The sequence below is a fragment of the Tiliqua scincoides genome, chromosome 2, assembly GCF_035046505.1.
Source record: "Tiliqua scincoides isolate rTilSci1 chromosome 2, rTilSci1.hap2, whole genome shotgun sequence".
NCBI lineage: Eukaryota > Metazoa > Chordata > Lepidosauria > Squamata > Scincidae > Tiliqua > Tiliqua scincoides.
In genome coordinates, this window is record NC_089822.1 from 166,421,177 (window position 1) to 166,443,925 (window position 22,749).

Genomic DNA, 22,749 nt, shown 5'->3' on the forward strand with positions numbered 1-22,749 from the left:
GAGATAGGGATTAATAGAGATAGCCAGCTAGCTTTATTATTTTATTGCTGATATGTTTACTAGATGTTTATGCCTCTAGCATTTGCTGCCTTATGTACTTAATAAACTAAAATCTCTTTTACCAAATTGTTTCATTGTCTGTTGGGGACAAAGGTTCAGAATCCTGCCTCGCCATTCAGCAAGCTACCAAGTGCTCATTGAGGTCTAGTAACTTGAGGACTGAAGCTTTAATTGGAGAAGGAGCTCAGTGCCTGCAAGGGATAGAGTTAAACCTAGAGGGTCTCAGTGTCCCTGGACTGAGGCACTGGCACATACAGGGTGGTGGCAGTACTACTGGACTGCTGGACGGGGGGGACCTTGAGGGCTTTAGGGTTCAAGAACCAAGAACTCTGAGCACCCCAAGCCCCCCTAAGTTTGCGACAATTTCGTCTTCATATTAAGGTATACTATTCAATTGATTGTGCTTTTAATCCCAAGAACAAGGGTTGGAAAAGATGCTGTCTGTATGCTAACCTTCCAACAGGAGGTCTTATTAATGTCTTGTAAGCTGTATTTTGAAATTTGCATGAAAAAGCTGTATCTAACTTTTAAATAAGTGAAGTGGAACTGCATTCCTTCGGTTCACTAAAGAACAAACATGTGCTAGTGTGATTGAGTTATGTAGGATGTTTACTCAACAGAACCCAAGGCTCTGGGGTGCCTGAGATGGTTTGCATGCCCTTCCCAAGTAAAAAGTACAATTTAAATTGTTGATTTGTCTCCTTTAATGGAACTTGAAATGCCATGCAGTGCTTCATGGCAAGTGCTCTGAGAGAATCTTATTAGTATGATGACTATTTTGGATTTTCCAGTTATTTGAACAGATTAGAGGTGTACATTCATTGCAAAATACATTTTAGAGGGGTAGTCATGTTAGTCTGTAGCAGCAAAAACCAACAGAGTTGTATGGCACCTTAAATACTACCAAACTAATTTCAGCGTAAGCTTTTCTGGTCACTTCATAATAAATCTGCTTCAAAATAATAACTGTAGTACAGCATTGGTTCTCAAACTTTTTAGCACTGCGACCCACTTTTGAAAAGGACTCTATCGTGACCTACCTGAGACTTTTTAAAAAAGCCTCTGTTTTTGTCATTTTTTACTATGGGGGGTGCCTTCTGGAGCATTGCTGAACTCCACATTCATTGGATCGGCACCATTCTGGTGGCCTTGCGTTCTCCTTCACCTGACCTTTGATAGGAGCAGAGGCATGTTTGCCTACTCACCAGTAAATGTGCACATGTGACTCGGTTTCACTTTCCATAGGGCTCAATACATCTTCCTAGTCAGCTTGGAACAGGTGACTTCCTTCTCGGGTGTTTTTTTGGGGGTCTTCATTCATTGGATCGGGACCATTCCGGTGGCATTGCTTTCCCCTTGACCTACCCTTCAAGTGAAAAGGCATATTTGACTACTTACAAGTAAATGTTCATGTGCTGCTCAGTACATTTTCCTTGTCAGCCTCACAACCCACAAAGAATCGGGTCCTGACCAACTGATGGGTCCCAACCCACAGTTTGGGAAACACTGTTGTACTGACACAATGCCAGCACATGCTAAGGGATCAAGATTGTGGAAACTAATTCTGCTCAGATGTCTGAGTGTTGCCACCATGTTAAGCTAGAATAGTATGTGCAGTGTGTAGCCTGATTAATCTCTCTCCTCCTGCCTCCTCTCCATTTTGATGGGGTATCAGTCAGATACATTTGAGTGTATGCATGTAGGCACCCAGTATAATATAACATTTTATGAGTGGGTCTTGGGCAGATCCAAGGGAGCCATGAATATACTAAAAGGGCTTTCTCTGTCTGTGCATAGGTGTTTGTAGTGATGTGCCTGATGGCATCATTGCTGTTGGGATCACCTGGCAGTTCCCAACACAACTGATGGTGACATCATTGGTGGAGCTGGGTGACCTTGAGCACCCAAGCTGGGTGACCTTGAGCAATGAGAAATAGGGCTCAGGAAGGTCAAGGTTAAAAGGGGAGGAAGGGTCAGATAGTGGGAGGAGTGTGCAATGGCCTGGAAGAGGAAGTGCAAAGGAGGAAGCCTGGATCATGGAGGAGAGAGGAAAGGGGAGAGGTATGGGGATGGAGGAAAGAAGGGGGGATTCTTGGGGTGAAGAAGTCAGGGCCACAGGGGGCCTCAAGGGGAGAAGAGAAAGGAGTAGAGACAAAATGGCTGAGGAGGAAGAATAGCAGAGGAAAGTGACGGGCCCAGCTCTGGGTACTTCCTCTAAGATGTCAACCCCTGACTGGTGTACAGGGGTCAGAGTTGGCAGTCCTCACACCCTGGAAAACCACTGAGAAGTTCCTGTCCAGTCTAGTCTCACTGGGGTTCCCTACTGCCTTCCAGCCAATCTCTCACCACTTGGTTCTTGGTGAATCACTTACTAAAGCTCCCAGTGAGGGGAAGTAGGGGCCCCTGAGAGAGGACTGAGGGCAAAACAAATGTTAAGATACTTTATTATGTGTGGCTGCAATAAATCCCTTATCCCTACAATTAACTCCATGTTTATGTCTGTCTGTCCACCTTAGATAGCTTCCATTAGTCCCTCAATATTGATCTGCCTCTGTGGGAACAAGAGGGGACAGGGCCCACCACAATGCTGTTTCAAATGCATAGGCCTAAGAGCTCCTTCTAAGAAGGTAGTATAGCACTGTTTCCCAAACTGTGGGTCCAGACCCACCAGTTGGTCACAAGCCATTTTTTAGAGGGTCGTGAAAAGTTTCTGAAATAGTAAAAAAAAATTTGCAAGCACCCTTGCCCAGTTTGCAGAATAAAATGGCAGCAGTTGGCAATCTGGATGGAGGAACTACTCTTGTGGCTGGAATTCTAACCTGTGGAGTATCTTCATATCCCCAAATTAAAATGCTACATTTTCCTATTTTCTCTAATAATTGTCATGCTGTAGATCAAATATGAATCCAGTTTCAACCTTTTGTCTGGCCTGGAAGTTCCTAACTGCACATTTTGCTCTTCAATTCAGCCTTCTGTGTACCCTGGAATTACTGTAAAGGTTTGGGAGAACAGTTCTTCAACTCCATTTCTAGGGAGCAAAGCAAATGTCTACACACACACTGTAATATGTAAGGTCTTTAGCAGCCTCAGGAGCACAGCATCCTGATTCTTATTGTTTATTAGTTATTAATAAATAAAATATTAATCCTTTCTATGTCACTTTTTTGTCTAGTAAAGCTATGTGGATCATGACAGATTGGCACTTTAAAAAGTGTGTCCCAGTGCTAAAAAGTTTGGGAAGCCCTGGGGTATAGAGTTGGATTAATGTAGAACTTCTATCCAAATTTAGATTTGGTCTAAATTTGAATTTTCAGATACAATTTTGTCTTTTAGTTTAGAAAGGTTTCCTAGAGCTTAAAATCATGAAATTCTGAAGCATTCAGTATTTTAAAACCACAACTTTAACTGCCTGTTTGTTACGGATCTGGGTTCTTCCTAACCGATAGTTTAAAATAAGGGATGAGTGAGTCTACCATACTGGTGTATCAAGCAAACGGCAATTTTATGTTTCCTTTGTCACTGTTTGTATAAGCCTCAGATCACCTTGGCAGCTAGCAACACTCCTATGTGAAACTTTTCTTCACATGGATGACTGTGACCTTTAGCTTTATGCTGCAGTGTCTTTAATTGCTTTTTAGGAGGGAGAGGGAGAAGGTGTTGAAGATGAAGAAAGAAAAGGAGACTCGGAGAAAGGCAAGTCAAAGTGTTCGTGTGTAAGGAAGCTTTTAATGAGGATATGACTTTGTCATGGGTGGAATTCTCCAATAGGTGTCCATAAATGGCTCTTCTGTATAAGCCTTTAATAAATGCCGAGTCTCTAGCATGTGTGTGTTTCTTAGAAACTGAGAAGTTTTTTCCTAAGAAATAGGCTCCTGGAACAGTCAACTAGTTTGGTTTTTAGTCATGATAAATTTGTATGGAGTTTGTGATTTATTGAAATATATTGGAAAGATTGTATCTGTAATGATTCCCTGAACCACATTTATTTTTTCTTTATGAAGGTGAGCAAACAGCTGCTTTAAACTGGCACTTTCCTATACCAATGTGGCAGAAGCGCATGCCTCTAGCATGTACAGCAACATCCCTTTCAGACAGTAAATGTATTCTGCGTTAATAGCTCCCAGAAGCCAGGAGATCTCCCAGTTGGCTGTGCTGCATGTAAACAGCAACACTAAGGTCAAAATACATGTTTATGGGAACTTTGCTAAGGAGAGGTTAACTCTCTTCCATTGCACCACTTTTCAGTAGGAAATTCATTATGCTTTGGGGTAAATGGCTGTTTCAGAGGAGTATTAGTTTTCAGCCGTTGTAGGAAACAGTTAATCTTGCTACATGTCTCAATCCCACCACTCCCTCTTGGTATGGTTATTTTATCATAGTGGTCATGATGTGGTTATGAACACACTTCTTCAGCATGTGTTCTGTGACTGTTTTCTGTCACTTAGATCTTTCTAAGGACTGGAATATGGACCAGAATATGACTATACTGTGTGCTACTGTTCTCTAATAAAAGACTTGTACAGTGTGATCAAGTCCAAAATTAAACTATAACAGATTTTTACCCTTCATATGATAAAAATGAGGATACATTCCTCCTTGTACAATATTTTCCATTTGTCAGTAGAGGAAATTAAACCTTTTCTTTCTGGATATCTCACACTTCCCTCAGCAACATACATTATATTTCCTTTAAAATTATGATGATTTTTAGATTGTAGTGATGGTCCCAGCTCTATATAATCTCAAGGAAGTTGTCTGAAAATTGTGGTAAGAGCCACTCTTTCAGAGATGAACGAGTAGGAGCCTAGTCTCATCTAGAACCACTAATTTGAATAGAGTGCATAATAAACGTTGTAGAAATACTGATTTTATTGCATGTAGGAGCTCTGACAATTCAAGAAGAAATCAGTCAGATCAAGCGCAAATTACAAGCTGGTAAGAAAACTCAGGAGAAACAGAAAAAGAGATATCGTGATCGGATGGTGGAAAGGTATGCATCTTCCAAAGATTGTGGGTTTGGTATGATAGAGTATGGTTAGGTAATACGCTATGGTTTTGTGTTGCACAGTAAAGTTCACTTTAACACTTATTTATATGTTTAGTATCAATATCAACTCTTGGCAGGATGGTAGGAGTTGGCTTTTCACATTATACTTTCAAGAGGTTATTCGAGGTATTGCAACTGCAAACCATCAGTTGCTTTATTTAAAAAAAAGTAAATAAGTGCCCTTTCAACTCTGTGTATCACTGCTGAGTTCTTTGCTGGTATCCTATGAAGAGCTGGGAAGGCTAGGACAGGCAATTGAGGGTTGAAGGGGTGATAGTCCCAGTGGTCCACAAACTATGGTTTAAAGACTGCTGATCTATGAAAATTAGACAAATGGGAATAAAATTTATCTAATGAAATACTCCAAGCAAAATAGTGGTTAATTTTAAGTGAAATCTCTTGTGCTGGAATAACACATCTATAATCAGTTTAATTACATAAAGTGAAACTGAAGATCTTGTTGACAGCCCTGCCAAAACAATTTCATACCTCTGTATTGAAGTTTATTTCCCCTTACTTGATTTGATTTAACAGGATTCAGTTTGTATGTTCGTTGTGCAAATACCGCACTTTCTACGAGGATGAGATGACCAATCATTTGGAGAGCAAATTTCACAAGGAGCACTTTAAGTTTGTTGGAACCAAGCTGCCCCAGCAGACAGCTGACTTTCTCCAAGTGAGCCTTTTTCTATTTTGAGCAATTGCCTTCCATTTTCCATGAAGAATTAATAAGACTCTTTATTATATTTCTCATTACTTTTGAGTCACTTTGCTCTGAAGTAGTTTGCCAACAGCAATTGGCAGAGATTGACAAACCCTAGCATTTGGATCTCTCAGTAGTTCTACTCTGCCCTTGCTTGCATTTTTGCACATCAACACCATAGCCTTAGTTCTTGCTTTTATTTTTCCAGAGTGAAACTATGGTAGAAGGTTATGAGGCATAAAAATACATTGCTTGGGATGGGTGGGGAAAGAGCCACAGTCATAGCATGTTCTGCATTTTCCTGAACACAGCATTTTGCATTTCATGGTATTACTTTGAGTGTTCATAGTAAGTTTTTCTACAATGCAGGAATATGTTGCTAACAAAACAAAAAAGACGGAAGAACGTCGTAAAGCAATTGAAGATATTAATGCAGTTATACAACAGATCTACAAAGACCAAGATCTTACCCAGGGTCTGTATTAGTCTCCCAGTGATATAAAATTTAGCATATCAAGGATGTCTTAGAATTCATCTATGAATAAACTTGCTGTTCATAATATTTTGGGGGGGTAATTTTGGTGCTTGCGCTGAGAGAGATTTAATAGAGATTGGGAAACAAATACCCTATTACTTTATGTGGGAAACGAAAGATGCCCTTATACTGTGTGTATGTTACTAATCCTATATACCAGTGGTTCTCACACATTTAGCACTGGGACCCACTTTTTAGCATGAGAATCTGTCAGGACCCACCGGAAGTGATGTCATGACTGGAAGTGACATCGAGCAGGAAAATTAACTATCCTAAGCTGCAATCCTACCCAGAGTTACCCAGGAGTAAGTCCCATTGAATATCATTATTAAAAGCATACACAGAGTAGCCTGTTCAAAGTACAGGTCTGTAACATTTCCCCAAATGCAGTCACATCCCATGGTAGCATCAAGTCTAACACGTTAAAATTAAAATTTTGAAATGAATGGGGACCCACCTGAAATTGTCTTGCAACCCACCTGGTGGGTTCCAGCCCACAGTTTGAGAAGCACTGCTATACACAGTTCCTGGGAGTAAGCCCCATTGAACACAGTGGAACTTATTTCTGAGTTGACATGGGTAGGATTGCGCTGTAAAGCCATATGAATATTTAGTGTCCTGTGTTTGTTCTCCTATAATAGTTACAGCATTATATTAGTAACCTGATAGATCTTTGATGTAAAGTGTACACAAGCAGCCACTGGTTGTTCTGGCAGGGCAGAGTTTCTTCTACAGCAAGTCCTCACTTAGTTATTGATAGATTCTTGGCAACTGCAACTTTAAGCAAAATGACTTACAACAAAACCGGTTTTACCACAAGCAGGCTCAGTAACACTCTCTAAAGTGGTAGGCTTGCAGAGCGCTTTCCTATCATGTTGCAAGTCATTGTTGTGCCCCAGAATCCCTGCAAAGCTTTCGGAGGGGCAACAAGGCCAAGAAAGTGGGCTGTGGCTCGGCACAATCTGGAACCGGCATCCAGTAGCCCTTTAATATGCTATTGTGGAGGACGCGGAGGTCAGAAGATTGAGAATCGCTGACCAACTTTAAAATGAAACAGTGTTGAATGAAACAACTTTAAGTACTTGCTGTATTGCCATTTTGGAAATTATTTTTTGATATGAGAATCTTCCTTATCCACTGCCCTGAGGACTTGAAACCTCCTCCTATGCTTGTATCAGTTGCTTTTCATTTTTTGTTATCATTCTGTTCCATTCTTGTACTTGCAGCCAGGTTTGTGGTCTTGTGGGAAACATAGGCAGTTGCATTGACTCTAATCACCTTGGATAGTTAGATATCTTGTTTGGGAAAACATTGTTGGTAGTAGTGTGACATCTACTACCTCCTGCCCTTGGGGATTTCGAAACAGCCTGCCTATGTAAACCACCTTGAATAAAGTCAGAGGAGTAATCCGATGACCAGAAAGGCGGTTTATAAATACTCAGTTGTTGTTATTTATGTTTTACAACAGAGTACCATATGTGGACTTTCTTATCTTTCCTCAGATATAGGAATGGAGCATTTTGTAAAGAAGGTGGAGGCTGCTCACTGTGTTGCATGTGACCTCTTCATCCCAATGCAGTATGGAATCATCCAGAAACATTTGAAGTCCCTGGATCATAACCACAACCGCAGAGTGAGTATGCAACTGCTAAATCAAATACAAGTGCAACCTATTTATTTTTTATCTTCAGATCTGTCTCAATGCAAATCAGGTGGGGGGAATTCAAAGTCGCACACTCCTTTGCCCTGCACTGGCGTCTCGATCCGTTTCAAGGAAGCCCAAAACACTGCAAAAAGGCTCTGCCTCGCACAGGCAGGGAAATAGCCCTGGAGCCATGGAAGAGGTTCCCCTTGTGAAGGAACAGTAACACTCCTGGAGCCCCTGAGGCAGATTTAGGCTACAATCCGATCCACACTTTCCTGGGAGTAAGCCCCATTGACTACAATGGGGCTTATTTCTGAGTAGAAATGCATAGGACAGGACTCTTAAAAGCTCAGCATCCCATCTGTGAAAGAAGCAGGGACAGCTGGCAATGGGAAGGGGCTGAGTGCAGAGGTGGGAGGGGGAGGCGATTGAGAACAGCTGCCTTAGTTTCCTTCCAGCCCCAAGTGTTAGGCTGCAGCCTACTTGCGTAACTCTATGCAATTTAGCACAACACGTTTTTTCTTAATTGTGGCGGGTCAAGGAATGGAACTCATGCGCATAAATAGGCTCCACCTGTATGACAAAAACGGTGCATCAGATAGTTTGGATATACAGGTCTGCGATGAAAAACGTTTTGCAAACTGTTAGCTGTTTTTAATGTATTTTTAGGTGCTGAATTTGAAAAGCACAATAAAAATATAATAGACATTTTTTTCTTCACAATATTGACTTGTTGTTTTGAACTAATTTCTTAGGCTCCAGATTATAAGAAAAACATTTATTAGCAGCTGGAGCATCTATATATTTGTATAGAAAAGGAGAACAGAACCTTATTTCCTACTTTTCATAGTAGAGTGATTTAATTTACTGCAGTAATATTGATAGTTTGATACAGAAAATTTGGCATTGAGTACAAAGCTGATGAATGCAGACTTTTCATCAACTCATCTAAGAAGAGTCTAAAAGCTGTTCTTTTGCACAATGAGAATTGGGAACAAGTGTGCTGCTGTACCTGTTGGTCACTCAGTACAGCTCAAAGAAAGTTATTAGAATTTGGAATTGGTACTCACAGAAATAAAATATCATCATGATTGGATGGTTTGTGAAGACCTTAAGACAGAGATCTCTGAACTGGAAACTACTGTGTCCCAAAAAAGCTCTCCCTGCCCCAAGTGGCTCTTACTGTTCTGCTGGTGCGCCGTTTTTCTTTCAAGCTGATCTGGGCACAGGGATGCTCACAGGAGGGGAGGGCTTTTTCCAAACCCCGGATCCAGCCCACGGACTGGGGTTTGGAGAACGCTGCCTTAAGGTATTGTGCATGCTTCTGGAAAAACATGAGGCTATACAAAGTTCCCATGACTGTGAATGGGGTAGCAGAGCATAGAGGTTACTGGAAAAAAGAAAATTTTGTTTAAAACTCTTGTTGACGCAAAGAAAAGACTTCTGCCACCTCTTCATATAAAACTGGGCCTTATGAAACAGTTTAAGGCATTACCAAAATCCGGACACAGTGCACAAAAAGAAAAGCAGCAAACAAATTTTCACTAGCAAAAGTAAAAGGTACAACTAAGCCTTTTGACTAAGGTTAAGATGTAAATAACCAAGTTGTATTTTTTTTGTACGTACATATATACAAAACTGACCACAAAATAGGCTTCATGAGGCAATTTTGCTTTACTAATTATATTCAGTCTCATAATACAACATAAAAACGTCAAACCAGTTGTGAAAAAACTACGTGTGATGAAGCAAGCCTGAGGTCTTTTTTTGATTCAGCACCCCAAATTTATATAAAACCACCATAACTTTTGAAAAAAGGTTTTTTTCTGACCATCAGTTTGCCAGGCTTGTGTAATTGCTTTATGACTAAACTTTCTAACAAAAAGCAGGTGCATGCTAAACAAATTAGATCATAAAATTTGCAGATTAGTGTTCTGGGATTTTCTGTGTGCAAAGAACATTCTAATGGAGGTTGTATAAGAGCCAGCCCATGCTTTCAGCTTCAAATCAACTGCAAGAAGCAGCACTGGTAACCTTTTTTGTTCCTTTTTGGTAACCTCCTTATTGTGTCATGAAGCTACTGCATTAAATTTGTAAACAAATCTTTGTCTCAACAATCACTTTGTTTAAATTTGGGCCAAATAACATGTTAATGTTTATTATTGATATTTGCTTGCTTGCTGTTTTTGTTTCCCAAATAGTAGCTGTGGTGGAGGGAGGAACCTAACCAGAATTAGGGCTAGGGCATGTGGCAGGAAAGAAGAAATTTTAACCCTTTACTCCCACTGCAATTCTGACCTGTATGTCTCTTTCCTCCTTAGGAAACAAAAAGGCCAGCACAGAATGTGTAACTTGGCCCTAGGTATTCTCAAGCAAAAGTAATGTTTGTGTTATAAAACTCTATTGGTTTCCATAGGAAGAAGAAATGCTGGATGATATTGTAACATGTGAAAGAGAAATGTGTTGTAAGATATAAATGCTGGCCATAAGTCAAAGAGCTGTGGTCACCTGCAGCAGCTTGGCATTTGTCCCCTGCTGTTTTAGACATGTGCCTTTATTTTTGCATTTTATCAGAAGATATCTGGAGTGTGGCAGTATGTTTGTCTTCACCATGAAGAATGAATTTTGCTCTCAGGTGCTGTTAGGTTGAATATTAAAGCTTCATGCAGTGGTTCCCAAACTGAGCCATAACTCCCGGGGGAGCCTTGGAAATCAGCCAGAGGAGCTACAGAATCCTTGAAAAAACCCTCCTCTCCCCTGTACACAGTATTGTAGCTGTAATGGGGAGCCATAGCCAATCGCCCAGGCCAGTCGAAAAAGTTTGGGAATCACTGTAAAGTATAACAGAAGTTGATTATATTGATAGGCAAGTTTATGAAATGAAATAAAATCAATCCAGACTGATTTCTTGACTTTGTTTTTTTTAATCTTCCAGGCTATGATGGAACAGTCCAAGAAATCATCATTAGTAGTTGCGAGAAGTATTCTTAACAATAAACTTATCAGCAAGAAATTGGAGCGGTACCTAAAGGTAAATATGCATAAGTGTTCTAGGGCTATATCATGGATGCAAAATAACTATAATGATCAGGAGAAGGCATTTTTCTTGTAATTTTAACATGGTTTTAAAAAATACATTATTGATGCTTCCTTTTTCTGCTGTTCCCCATAGTTCACCTTTGTTTTTCTTTATGTTAATTCTGCCTCAGCACTCCATAGCACAGTGGTTGCCAAACTATGGGTTAGGACCCGCTCATGGGTCACGGCCTGATTTTTGGTGGGTTGCTAAAGGGTGATGGAAAGATCAGATGACTAATTGCCTCAAGTCCTATTAAAAAATCAGATATGATAGCTGCTAATTACACTGCAAAGAGCTCGGCTCCTGCAGTTTGCAAGCATGTGCTGGGCAGGAGACCTGGTCTAGAAAGTAGAGCCTCCATTAACCCGAGGATAATATCAGAAGGTCGCCAGTTTGAGAACACCGGCAGCTCCCTGAACGGCTGAGAATGGCGAGACCTTGAAGCAGCTGACAAGCTGGGCTGAGTGATTCCACCTGCTCTTGGAGTGAGCAGGAAGCATCTTAGCTGCCCTCTGTGTGAGAGATGGAGCTGCTTGTCTCCTGCTTGGGAGAACTGGAGGCCAGAAGTGAGACCAGACCAGGAAGATCCATTCTGAAATGTTGTTGGTTCTTGAAAGAGAGAACCTCTATGATTGTAAAAATCCCCTTGAGGGATTTAGAAACACCTGCCTATGTAAACCGCCTTGAATAAAGTCAGAGGAGTAATCTGATGACCAGAAAGGTGTTATATAAATACCTAGTTTTTGTTGTTATGTGTAAATATAGGGAGATAAATATTTATTTATAAGTAATAATAACCAGAAAAAGACCCTCAAGCATTTATTTCTAGATCTCCTTTTTTAAAAGCCTGGTTAACCTAGGTGGGTCCCAATAGAATATCATTTTTAAAAGTGTGTCCCGGTGCTAAAAAGTTTGGGAACCACTACCATAGCACATTCTCTTCTCTCTCTGCATCACCACCAGTGTGCATACTCTTTTTCTGCTTTCCCACTTATTAGTGTCTCTGCACCAGTTTGATCCCCTTCCCCTTTCTTCCATTGTTATTACTCTGTTTTTGTGGTGTATCATATACACTCAACCTTATATTTCTTGCTCACTGACTTTGGCAGCACCTTTCTCAATAGTTCATACATGAAGAGCATCAGGCAGGTGGACCAAGTAGCATGATATGAAGGTTACAACAGACTGAAAAAGCAGGCATCAAATCCATCATGCATTTCTAAATCTAGGAAGTGGAGGAGCAATGTAGCTGTAGTGTTCTCTTGTCCAATCTTGATAACAGGCCTTACTAGTTCCCACAAGTATGTGGGAATGCCCTGCAAATGAGGAGTTTGGCATTTCCCTTGAGAGCCATTCAAAGAAGCGGGAAAGATACAGCCAACACTTAGATCTGAACTGTGCTCATGGAAAGTAAGATTCAGAGCCCAATCCTATCCCAACTTGCCAGAACCAATGCAGCCCTGGGGTAAGGGAACAAACATTCCCTTATTTTGAGGAGACCTCCATGGTTGCCTTCCCCACTGCAGGATGCAGCACACACCTCATTAGCACGGCAGCATCAGTGATAGAAAATTGGATACGATTGGACCCTCAGTTGGGGTCCATATATAACCTAATGAGCCTTCAGAAATGTTAGTTTCTAGTACTTTTTCAAAAGAAAGCTGCTGTGCTTATTCTTGGCAGGTACAACTAATTCTTTTGCTTTTCTAGCTTCTTAACCATCAATAATTATTTAGCTTAGAGCAGGGGTGTCAAACTTATTTCATACAGCGGACCAAATAGCATTAATAATGCCTGCTGAGAACTGGAAGTGACATCATTAAGCAGGCCATGATGAGAAATAAGCACCTTCTCAGGAATTCATTAGCTATAAATACTAGAAGAGAAAATTTGCAAATCTTGATCATATTTTCAAGATATGGAAGAGCCAAATTTTTATGCAATTTTTCAGCAGTGACACCTTAACACAATTCAACACCTAAGAGCAGCTGGTGGTGGGAGTGCTTGAGGGCCAGATAAAGACCTTCTGGAGGCCACATCCAGTCCATGGGCCTTATGTTGGACACCCCTGGCTTAGAGCATACTGAAAAGAAAACAATTGGTGAATAATATATGGAGTAAATATTAAATGATTTCATTTGACCCACGAGGTGGGGGTTTTTTAAAAATATTTGCCACATTATAGGAAATGAGGAACAAGAAATGTACTTGATAATGAAGAGCACATTCTCCTCTTCAGAAAGCCCTGCTGTAGAACGTTATGAAGACACTTGTTGGTTTGAATTCCAGTTACTAGAAATACATAGTAACAATATTAAGACTGTTTTGTATTTGAGACTGTTGTTATTAATACTAGTGAAATAATAAAAATGGAAGCTGTTCTGGGATTTAGGTTCTATTGCTTAAGCTGTGTTTCTCAAACTGTGGGTCAGGACCCACTAGGTGGGTCATGAGCCCATTTCAGGTGGTTCCCCATTCATTTCAATATTTTATTTTTATTATGAGCTAAGATGGAGCAGTGAGACAGATTTGATGCTACCATGATATGTGGCTGCATTTGGGGAAACGTCACAGATCTGTACATTTAACAGGCTACTGTGAAGATGCTTTTAACAATGATAGTCAATGGAACTTACTCCTGGGTAAGTGTGGATTGCAGCCTAGAATTGTTTGAGATTGCTGCTGTAGATTGCAGCAGAATTGGCCTGCTTGATTATGTCACTTCCAGTCATGACATCACTTCTGGTGGGTCCTGACAGATTTTCATTCTAAAAAGTGGATCCTGGTGCTAAAAGTTTGAGAACCATTGGCTTAAAGCAAGCAACAAATACATCTTGGTGCAATAGTCATGACCTTTACATTTATTTTCATGTGTTGAATCCATACCAGCAATTTATACACTTCTTGACAATGCAAGCAGAAATGCGTTTCTCTGACAGAAATGTCTAACATGAGGTGCCATGTGATTCTGTCTTGCCTTGCAGGGTGAGAATCCTTTCACAGATGATCTTGAAGAGAGAGAGGAGCATGAGGATGGTGAGGCAGGAACAAGTGGGAACATGGAAGAAGGAGCTACTGAAGGTGAAGGAAATAAGGCTGAAGAGGAGAGCAAAGGTGATGGCAATCTGGATGAGGAAAACCTTGTTGAAGGTAGTGCAGAAAACAAAGGTGATGAAGTGGGAGGAGAAGCAGCAGGACAAATGGAGGAATGGAACTTGAAAGCATCCCAGGAAGCCCTTGCTGCTGAGCAGGAGCAAGAAGCTGAGGAAGAAAGAAGAGGAATTATACTTTCAGAGGAGATGGAACCCCCTGATGAGTGAACTTGGGGAAAAAATGGAAGCATTTTGGGACTTTGCAGTAAACATTTTGAAACCATAACTGTATTTGTGAAACTACATGGCACGCAAGTTTTGGTTCTCATTGACTACATTCTCATCTAGTTACAGCACTTAAAAGCCTTTTATCTGTAAAGTGTGTTTGGGAATAGCTTTTTTTTTTTTTTTTAACCAAATCTTCATTGTATTAGCTAGGTTTTGTGCAGTACAATTTTTAGGTGGCTTTGTACTAGGAAAAAAAACCTTTTGAGTGAACACTCAAAACCAAATTGTGTTAAACTGCTTGTACCATGCTACACCACCCTTGGGACATACATGTCCTCTAACCTCTTTCCTCCCCTTCCCCTTTTTGAAATTTTGTATATAGTTGAAAATTGTTTTTGTTCTCTAGCCAGCCTTGTCTGGAAATGTCAGAAACAGAATTCTGGGTTTTAAATTCTTTAAGATTGGAGTAACTTCCATGCAACTGTAGCATTCTTCTATTCTTTTTACTTTTACTATACTGCAGAAATACTTGGCACCTGCACAATAGTTTTGCAGTACTTTTTATTTAAGGGTGAATACCTCAGTGGATGAAGATAACTATACTAGGACTATCTATGTGTATTCTTCTGGAAGAAGCAGCAAGGTGATGGATGTGCAGGAAGCCTCAAACAGAGATAGCTGCAGCCTGGCATACTCTCAAAAGGCAATTCAGCATTGCTTCTTTGAGTTGATTGTCTTAACATTGCTTTGGGGAATATCATTTACCCTGCTTGCCTTGGATTGCTAATCTGTAAATGAAGACTGTAGTGGCCCAGATGAAGTCTGCTGATGAAGAGTGTAATGGAAACATTAAATATTCCCTTCAATCCAGTTCTTTGACAGTTGTCTCATTCCAAATCTGGTACAACTCATTTCTTAAGGATGCTGTATTGCTTCACTGATTTTGATTTTTAACTACAACCCCAGGCAATTGCTGTACTGGCACGCTTTATTATTGCTTGTGTTCATGCTCCATTTATTATCTTGCATCACTTGCATTTCTTATGTGCATTCACTCTTCCTACAATGGAAGCTGAATAGAACTGGGAAAGGTTTATGAACACTTGTGACTACCTGCTTCACTGGAAAACAGAAAAGGGTGTGCAAAGGAATCATTGCATTGTAGGGTAAGGGCCTTGCTGCTGCATAGGCTTCTACTGTCTTAAATACCTAGCACCTGGTGATAAACATGGAAGAAAATATAAGTAAAATGCAAAAGGCATTAAAATGCACTCAACAGAAATGCTGAATGAGATTTCAGAATATAATCCTTAAATAACTAGTGACTCAAATGTCCATAAAGTAGTTATGTCCCCAGTAATATATTAATGTTGGAAGTACGCTCCAGTGCAGAATTTCTATCTGTAACTGAGCTGACTTCTTGAAAAATATTTTGTTTCATGGAGAATAAAAAGGATAGTTCTATAGCCTATATTACTAGGGAGAAATTCAGTCTGATTACCATAATATTTACAAACTGACAGATTTGAAGTCCTTAAATAGTGCTGTCATCTAACAACATAGGCCTTTGCATAGGCCTATGCAAGGATGTAAGTACTGTATATGCTAGTGGCATCAGGGTGTTAATTGATATTAACAGCAAATATGTTAAGTGTAATCTCAAATTTCCTTACATCAGTTCATATACCAGTCAGCTTGATCAATCCAACATGAGTGGTATCTTATCATAAGGCCTATATATTACTCCTAAAAAATGCTCAGTGACATAATATGCCTTTCCCTTTCATTACCAACTGACTCATAAATTTGCTTACTTGGAAATAAGTCTGGCTGAGGCCCAAAGAATTTTCTTCTGAGTCAGTTAGGATTGCAATCTTGGAGTGAAAGGTTACATTGCAAGACAAAAATGTTAAAGCATGTTTATCTCGTATTCTACTGCAGAGGTGGGTGAGGATATTTGTAAGGGATAATTGTCAAGCAGTAATGTACTGAATCTGCTCCATAGCTACTGCTTTTCTGCAATGCCTTTAGAGCCCAACTTTTTGAGGCCTGTATGTGGAAGAGTGAAATAGCTTTGAGGAAGTGATAGTGAGGAAGAACCAATGAGTTGAGAAAAGATTAAACTACTCCCTTGACTATTCTCATCTGCCAGTGCCTCTCCAGCTCTGCAGTCATGTTACCTTTGCACAAAGAGGTTTAACCTGTATTTTTCCAGGAAATCATAATCCTGCCTGATGGCCCTTAGCCTTTGAAAACCTGATCTATTACATGTTTACTTGGAAATGAGCCTTAATGAGATCAGTGGGACTTGGTGCCAAGTTATGAGCTTTCAGCTGTAATTGTAAAAGTACACTAACTGAATTCAGTGATGCTTACTTCTGTGTAAACACACATAGCTCTTTCCACATAGGTATTAGCTCGAGTTCTTCTGCCACATACTTTCAGTTAGAAAAACTTCAAACAGTAAGTATTGTTCTTTAAAACTGGACATTTGTGTGACTCCTCTGGGAGTGGGTTTCTAAAAGTGCTTGTTTGATACTTCCTGAATTTATTACTTCCATAATTGAGAGGAGGCAGAAGGAAAGCTGTCTTTACCATGGGCAAAAGTAGAACCACTATGGATAACAATCTCCAAAGCAGTAAGTATGGACCTCACCACTCTTCTTGCTACTGTTTCATTATGTATATCTGCAGAGCAGGGACCTCCAAACCCTGGTCCGCGGGCTGAATATGGCACACCACAGTTAGTCTTCCTAGCATGGGTGAAGCCTTACAGTTCTGCGCTACAGCCTCTAGTTTTTGCTGCTGTTCTTTGCACAAGCTCGCACCCAGCAGCCATTTCTCCCTGGAAATTAGGTTGCCTTGAGGCAAAGGGCAGCAGAAGTGGCTGCTTGATGTGAGTTTTGTGAAGATCAGCTGTGAAAACTGGAGGCTGCAGTACGGTATGGTAAGGCTTTGCCTGCAATGCAACACATCCAGAAGCTAGTGCTGGTGTTCACTGCAGGCCAGTTTGGAGACTGCTGCTCTAGTGTGTGAGTTTCAATCCAGACAAAAGGGTTTCTCTACTTTTAAAAGGTACAGAGAATGGAAAAATTCCAAGAGGTGCAATTTCTCCTGTAATTTAGCAAGAAAAGTTGCACTGAGTAAAACTTATTCCTTCAGAGTCCTGGTTAATGTACATAAAGTACTCTTGAGTTTGACTGGATGCTCTAGGGCAGCATTTCTCCACCAGTGGTACATGAGGTGGTGTCCAGTGGTATGCATGGTACCCCTGGACACTCACTACCTGGCAGCAAGACAGTAAGTAACAAACAGCAGCAGGAGGCTTGGCAGGAGAATTCCAGCATGTGATTTTTTTTTTGCATGCTTGAAAAGGAATTCCTCCCCATCCTGAGCCCTCTTACCAGCGTTTGTCACATCACATCTGGCCTCCTAACCTAGAAGTAGCTGGCAATTACATCATCACCAGTTACATCTGGTGGTACTTCAAATACTACTGCACTATGTGAAGTGGTACATTAGGGAACTAAGGCTGAAAGATATAAAGGTATAAAAAAGTTGATAACACTGCTGTAGGGGATTGAGGAGGCTGCTCTGCTGTAGAAATTGGTGGCGTAAGACTAAATCAGACATAGCCATGCTAATAGCTCCTTCTCCCCAACTAACAATAGTTTGCAGTGTGTGTGCATATGTGTAATAGATGGGGAAAGAGGACAGCTGGAAAAGATTAAACATCCTATTTTGGAGCAATGCTCCCAATGTTCAAAGAAGTCCCATTGGAGCTGTTAGTAAAACAAACACAAAGCAAGATGTTAATGTGACAAGGGTGATCTACAATTTAGTATGACCTTAACTGGTAGTTTCTGTGGTGTGATTTCAAGGTGTTAAGCTGGAGGCTGCTTAGGTTGCCTATGGCAAAACAGATTGACTAGAGGTCCAGGATAGCAGAAGGCTCTGCGGCTACCCAGATTTTATGGAAACAAGCCTGTGGAGAGAAGAAAAGGCGGGGGAGGGGGTTGGACCTTGATCAAACTCTTATTAAACATGATGCAACATCCCTTATTCTCCTTGCCACATTCAGTTTCCTTTCATCACTCATTTTGGTACTTACTGTTTTACAAGTTAGAGGAAGTAAAATAGATATGTTCTTTCTGGGAATGTAGATTAGGAGCAATCAGATACTGGGCAATCAGACACTGGACAATGCTATAACATCACATCTCCCTGTAGTGGATGAATGCTTTTTCCTGTGTGAAAGATACAACTTTTTTTTTTTTTTTTGGAACAGACAACATCATAGCTCATACTGCTGATCTTGTCAGAGTTCACAGCAAGGAAAATTTCACCACATCATTGTACCTGGTGCAATTCTTCCTATGCCATTCCAAAAATGCAGGACAGTTCTCAGAGTCTAGGTCTGACAGTCCTTTCAAATTTACTCACTTCAGTGTTTGTTCATGATGTATGTACTGTACATGTTTTACTGAATGAAGTAGCCTTCTGCTTGAATGTCATGACTGTGTTGCTGTACCAAATGTCAATTGTGTACATTGGTTTTTAAAATTGTTGTTTGTCATGAATTATAGTGTTCTGCCTATATATAAAATTTATCTAAATCCAAATTTGATTTCCAGTGATATTTCAAAACTAGACAGAGCATTTATTACAACCACATCTTCAGTCATGTGTGCGATCTAAGTATTGAAAATCTACTGAGTCTGAAAAGTGGTAGTTGCTTTTACTGAATGGTAGTTACAGTGTGTGACCATTACTTGGTAAACTTTGCTGGAACCTGGAGAGCATTCCTATACACACTGAGCTGTTTCACTGTACAGTATAAGTAGTCTTAGTTATAACCATGTAGTCTGCTTCTATACTATGAATCTTCCCACTTCAGCCTGCAACATGGAGTTCAAGCCACACAAGTGGGATTATGGTGATGGTATCAGTTTTTAATGATGGCCACTTTGGGATTCCTTAGGTAACCTAACCTTCAGAGAACCAACCTCAGTTTGGTTTATAAATGATAAGTGTGTGCATTTGTAGTTTAACAAGTACGTATTCCCCAAGTCCCTCTTAATTAAAAAAACACTGTTTATACAGTTATGGCAAATGTGTTGTTTCTTTAAAGAAGTGACTGAAATAAGTATAACTTTCACAGCACATTTGGTTCTGCCTCTTATTTAGGGAGCTCACGTTGTAGCTACATTTGCTCCAAATCTGCCAGTCTACACAGCCTCAGTAACTTCTGGATTCTCCTCTGTCAGGAAGAGTGTTCAGGGAGATACAGGCTAATCAAAAGAAGTAGTTGTTAGTGTAACCCGACACAGTTCCCATTTAAGCTGTGCAACTTGAAGCCCTTCAAAGACTAGCTCCATGCAGCTCAAGATGTCTGGTGATGTTTGACAGTGCCATGCATCTGGAAACGCTGTCACACAGCCAGCAAACATGTCCACACAGCAATACAGACCCATTATAGGGAATATAGATGCCAGCACCCTGCCTTGCTCCCTGCTTTCCTTTTACTGGACCAGTGGCTGAGTGTGGGGGGAAAAACCTTGGTAGTTTGTATTCATTGCCACCATCCCAAGTTACAGAGACCAGGCTGGAGGGGAGGGTCTGGGGGGGAAAGCTCCTGGAGAGCACTGGTCTGCTGTATTTTATTTTTTGAAGTGGCATACATTTACAAATTTAAGTATATAAAACTATTTTGTCCTAATAACTGAAGAACCTGAGTTATTTTCTTTTCACCTACTTGCCCTGACATAAGAAGAGTCCTGCTGGAGCAGGCTGAAGGCCTGTCTAGTCCAGCTTCCTGTATCTCACAGTAACCCATAACATAGGGAGCACGCAATCCTGATGCCACTCCCTTGCACCTGGCTTTCCGAGGTAGCCTACTTCTAAAAGCAGGTTGCACAAACCCAACAGGGCTTGTAACCTGTGATGGAGTTTTCTTCCAGAAATCTGTCCAATCCCCCTTTAAAGGCTTCTAGGCCAAATGCCATCACCACATCCTGTGGCAAGGGATTCCATAGGCTAATTAGACGCTGAGTTGTTGGCAACCTTCAGTCTCGAAAGACTATGGTATCGTGCTCTGAATGGTGGTTCTGAAACAGTGTCTAGTGTGACTGAAAAGGCCAATTTGGGAGTGACAATCCCTTCTACACCAGGAGCAAGTGCAGTCTGTCCCTGGTCTGTCTCCCTGGCTATGGGCCTTCCTTCTTTGCCTCTTAGCCTCAGACTGTTGGCCAAGTGTCTCTTCAAACTGGGAAAGGCCATGTTGCACAGCCTGCCTCCAAGTGGGCCGCTCAGAGGCCAGAGTTTCCCACTTGTTGAGGTCCACTCCTAAGGCCTTCCGATCCCTCTTGCAGATGTCCTTGTATCGCAGCTGTGGCCTACCTGTAGGGCGCTTTCCTTGCACTAGTTCTCCATAGAGGAGATCCTTTGGGATCCGGCCATCGTCCATTCTCACAACATGACCAAGCCAACGCAGGCGTCTCTGTTTCAGCAGTGCATACATGCTAGGGATTCCAGCACGTTCCAGGACTGTGTTGTTTGGAACTTTGTCCTGCCAGGTGATGCCGAGAATGCGTCGGAGGCAGCGCATGTGGAAAGCGGAAAGCGTTCAGTTTCCTCTCCTGTTGTGAGCGGAGAGTCCATGACTCGCTGCAGTACAGAAGTGTACTCAGGACGCAAGCTCTGTAGACCTGGATCTTGGTATGTTCCGTCAGCTTCTTGTTGGACCAGACTCTCTTTGTGAGTCTGGAAAACGTGGTAGCTGCTTTACCGATGCGCTTGTTTAGTTCGGTATCGAGAGAAAGAGTGCTGGAAATCGTTGACCCAAGGTACACAAAGTCATGGACAACCTCCAGTTCATGCAGAGATTGTAATGCAGGGAGGCGAGTCCACATCCTGAACCATGACCTGTGTTTTCTTTAGGCTGATCGTCAGTCCAAAATCTTGGCAGGCCTTGCTAAAACGAGTACAGGCTGAGTACACGCTTTATACGCTGAGTAAAGACATATTTTTTGTCTGTCCTAATTCTCCTGACACTCAATTTGAGTGGCTGTCCCCTGCCCCTCTGAAGGGCGGTAGCAGGAGAGGCAAAGGGGCACTGTAGAGCAGTGGCAGGAGACGTGCGTCTCCCCTGGTTCGCAGGGGCGAGTGGTAGCGCACCGCCTGGCCTCGAATGTTGAGGCCCAGCCCCTCCCCGCTCAGAAGGGCAACTGACTTCCTTTCGGCACTCAGCCCGGAGCTGTGGGCGACCAGCGCGCCTCCGCTTCTTGAGCCCAAGAAAATGCGAACGTTCCACGGCGCCTCTTCGTCTCGACGATGCCAATCTGTGATGCTTCCCCCAAGCCCGGCGGAAGGAAGGCAGGCATGGAAGCGAACCAGGCAGCGATCGCGCCTTCTGCTGACCACTCGGCGAGGCGGAGCCCCTTCCCCGCTGCATGCTTTGAACTGCCGATGGGCGGGAAGGGAGAAAACAGCAGCGACGTGGGACTGACAATGCAGTCGGCGTGTGGGGTCGGGTCCCTGTTGGAGGGAAGAAGAGTTTGGAAAGGCGGCGCACGAGCCCAGTCATTGGACCCTCTCCTGCCCAGCCCACGGCCAGCGGGTCCCTGTTGCGTGTCTGCAACGTTGGGCAGAAATGGCTTCACTGGATTCCAGTTTTGTCCGAGCCACCGGGAGGAGACATTGCACTGGCATTTGGCGACCAGGGAAGGAGGGAGGGGCTCGATTCGGAAATGGAGGGAGAGAACCGGTGGACTCAGGCTCCAGGTGATCTCTGCAGCCTCAGCGCAAACGTTGCCCTCAACCTTGGGGGTGGCGGAGAAGCTCCTGCGCTGCCGAGATTCCGGAGGCGCCGCTGTGAAGTGCCTCTAACCGGCGGGGCACAGTCGTGGCCCGCAACTTCTCCCTCCCTGCTTGGACAGCCTTGCGTGGTCCGGGAGCCCCGCCCCGCCCCGCCCCGCCCTCCAACTTTTAACCTTAGGCGGCATTTCTACTTGGAGTAGAGGACACGGCGCTTCAAGTGCGGAACGTAGAGCGTACAGGCGACAGGTGGAAATCCGGCAGGCGAAGACGTGCATCGCGCACCCCTTCCCCGCTCCCCGCCCTGTGCCTTGAGAGACGGGGGCTCTGCGTCCACCTGCACCACTGCCGGCTCGAACTCTGTCAAGGAAAGACCTAGCTGACAATGTTCCAGGATGCTTTTTGGCAGGCAGGAGGCGTTGATCTTAGAGTGTGTTTGCTTTCTGCCGTTTCCACATTTATTTCCAATGTAACACGCAGAATCGGAGCCCAATCCTACCTATGTCTACTCAGAAGTAAGTCCCACTGGGACTTGGGCTTACTTC

General features: G+C 42.2%; 1 protein-coding gene across 3 annotated transcripts in view; it reads left to right on the plus strand.

The window, feature by feature from the left end:
- Nucleotides 1-15,259, plus strand: part of AKAP8L (A-kinase anchoring protein 8 like) — a 37,547-nt gene extending 22,288 nt beyond the window's left edge. For all 3 annotated transcript variants that reach the window (XM_066614066.1, XM_066614065.1, XM_066614067.1), the window contains exons 7-13: nucleotides 3,699-3,753; nucleotides 4,942-5,050; nucleotides 5,642-5,783; nucleotides 6,180-6,285; nucleotides 7,848-7,978; nucleotides 10,926-11,021; nucleotides 14,054-15,259. In XM_066614066.1, coding sequence (XP_066470163.1) covers nucleotides 3,699-3,753; nucleotides 4,942-5,050; nucleotides 5,642-5,783; nucleotides 6,180-6,285; nucleotides 7,848-7,978; nucleotides 10,926-11,021; nucleotides 14,054-14,389 — 975 coding nt within the window. In that variant the 3' untranslated portion in view covers nucleotides 14,390-15,259. The remainder of the gene's footprint in view (nucleotides 1-3,698; nucleotides 3,754-4,941; nucleotides 5,051-5,641; nucleotides 5,784-6,179; nucleotides 6,286-7,847; nucleotides 7,979-10,925; nucleotides 11,022-14,053) is intronic.
- The last annotated feature ends 7,490 nt before the right edge of the window (nucleotides 15,260-22,749 follow it).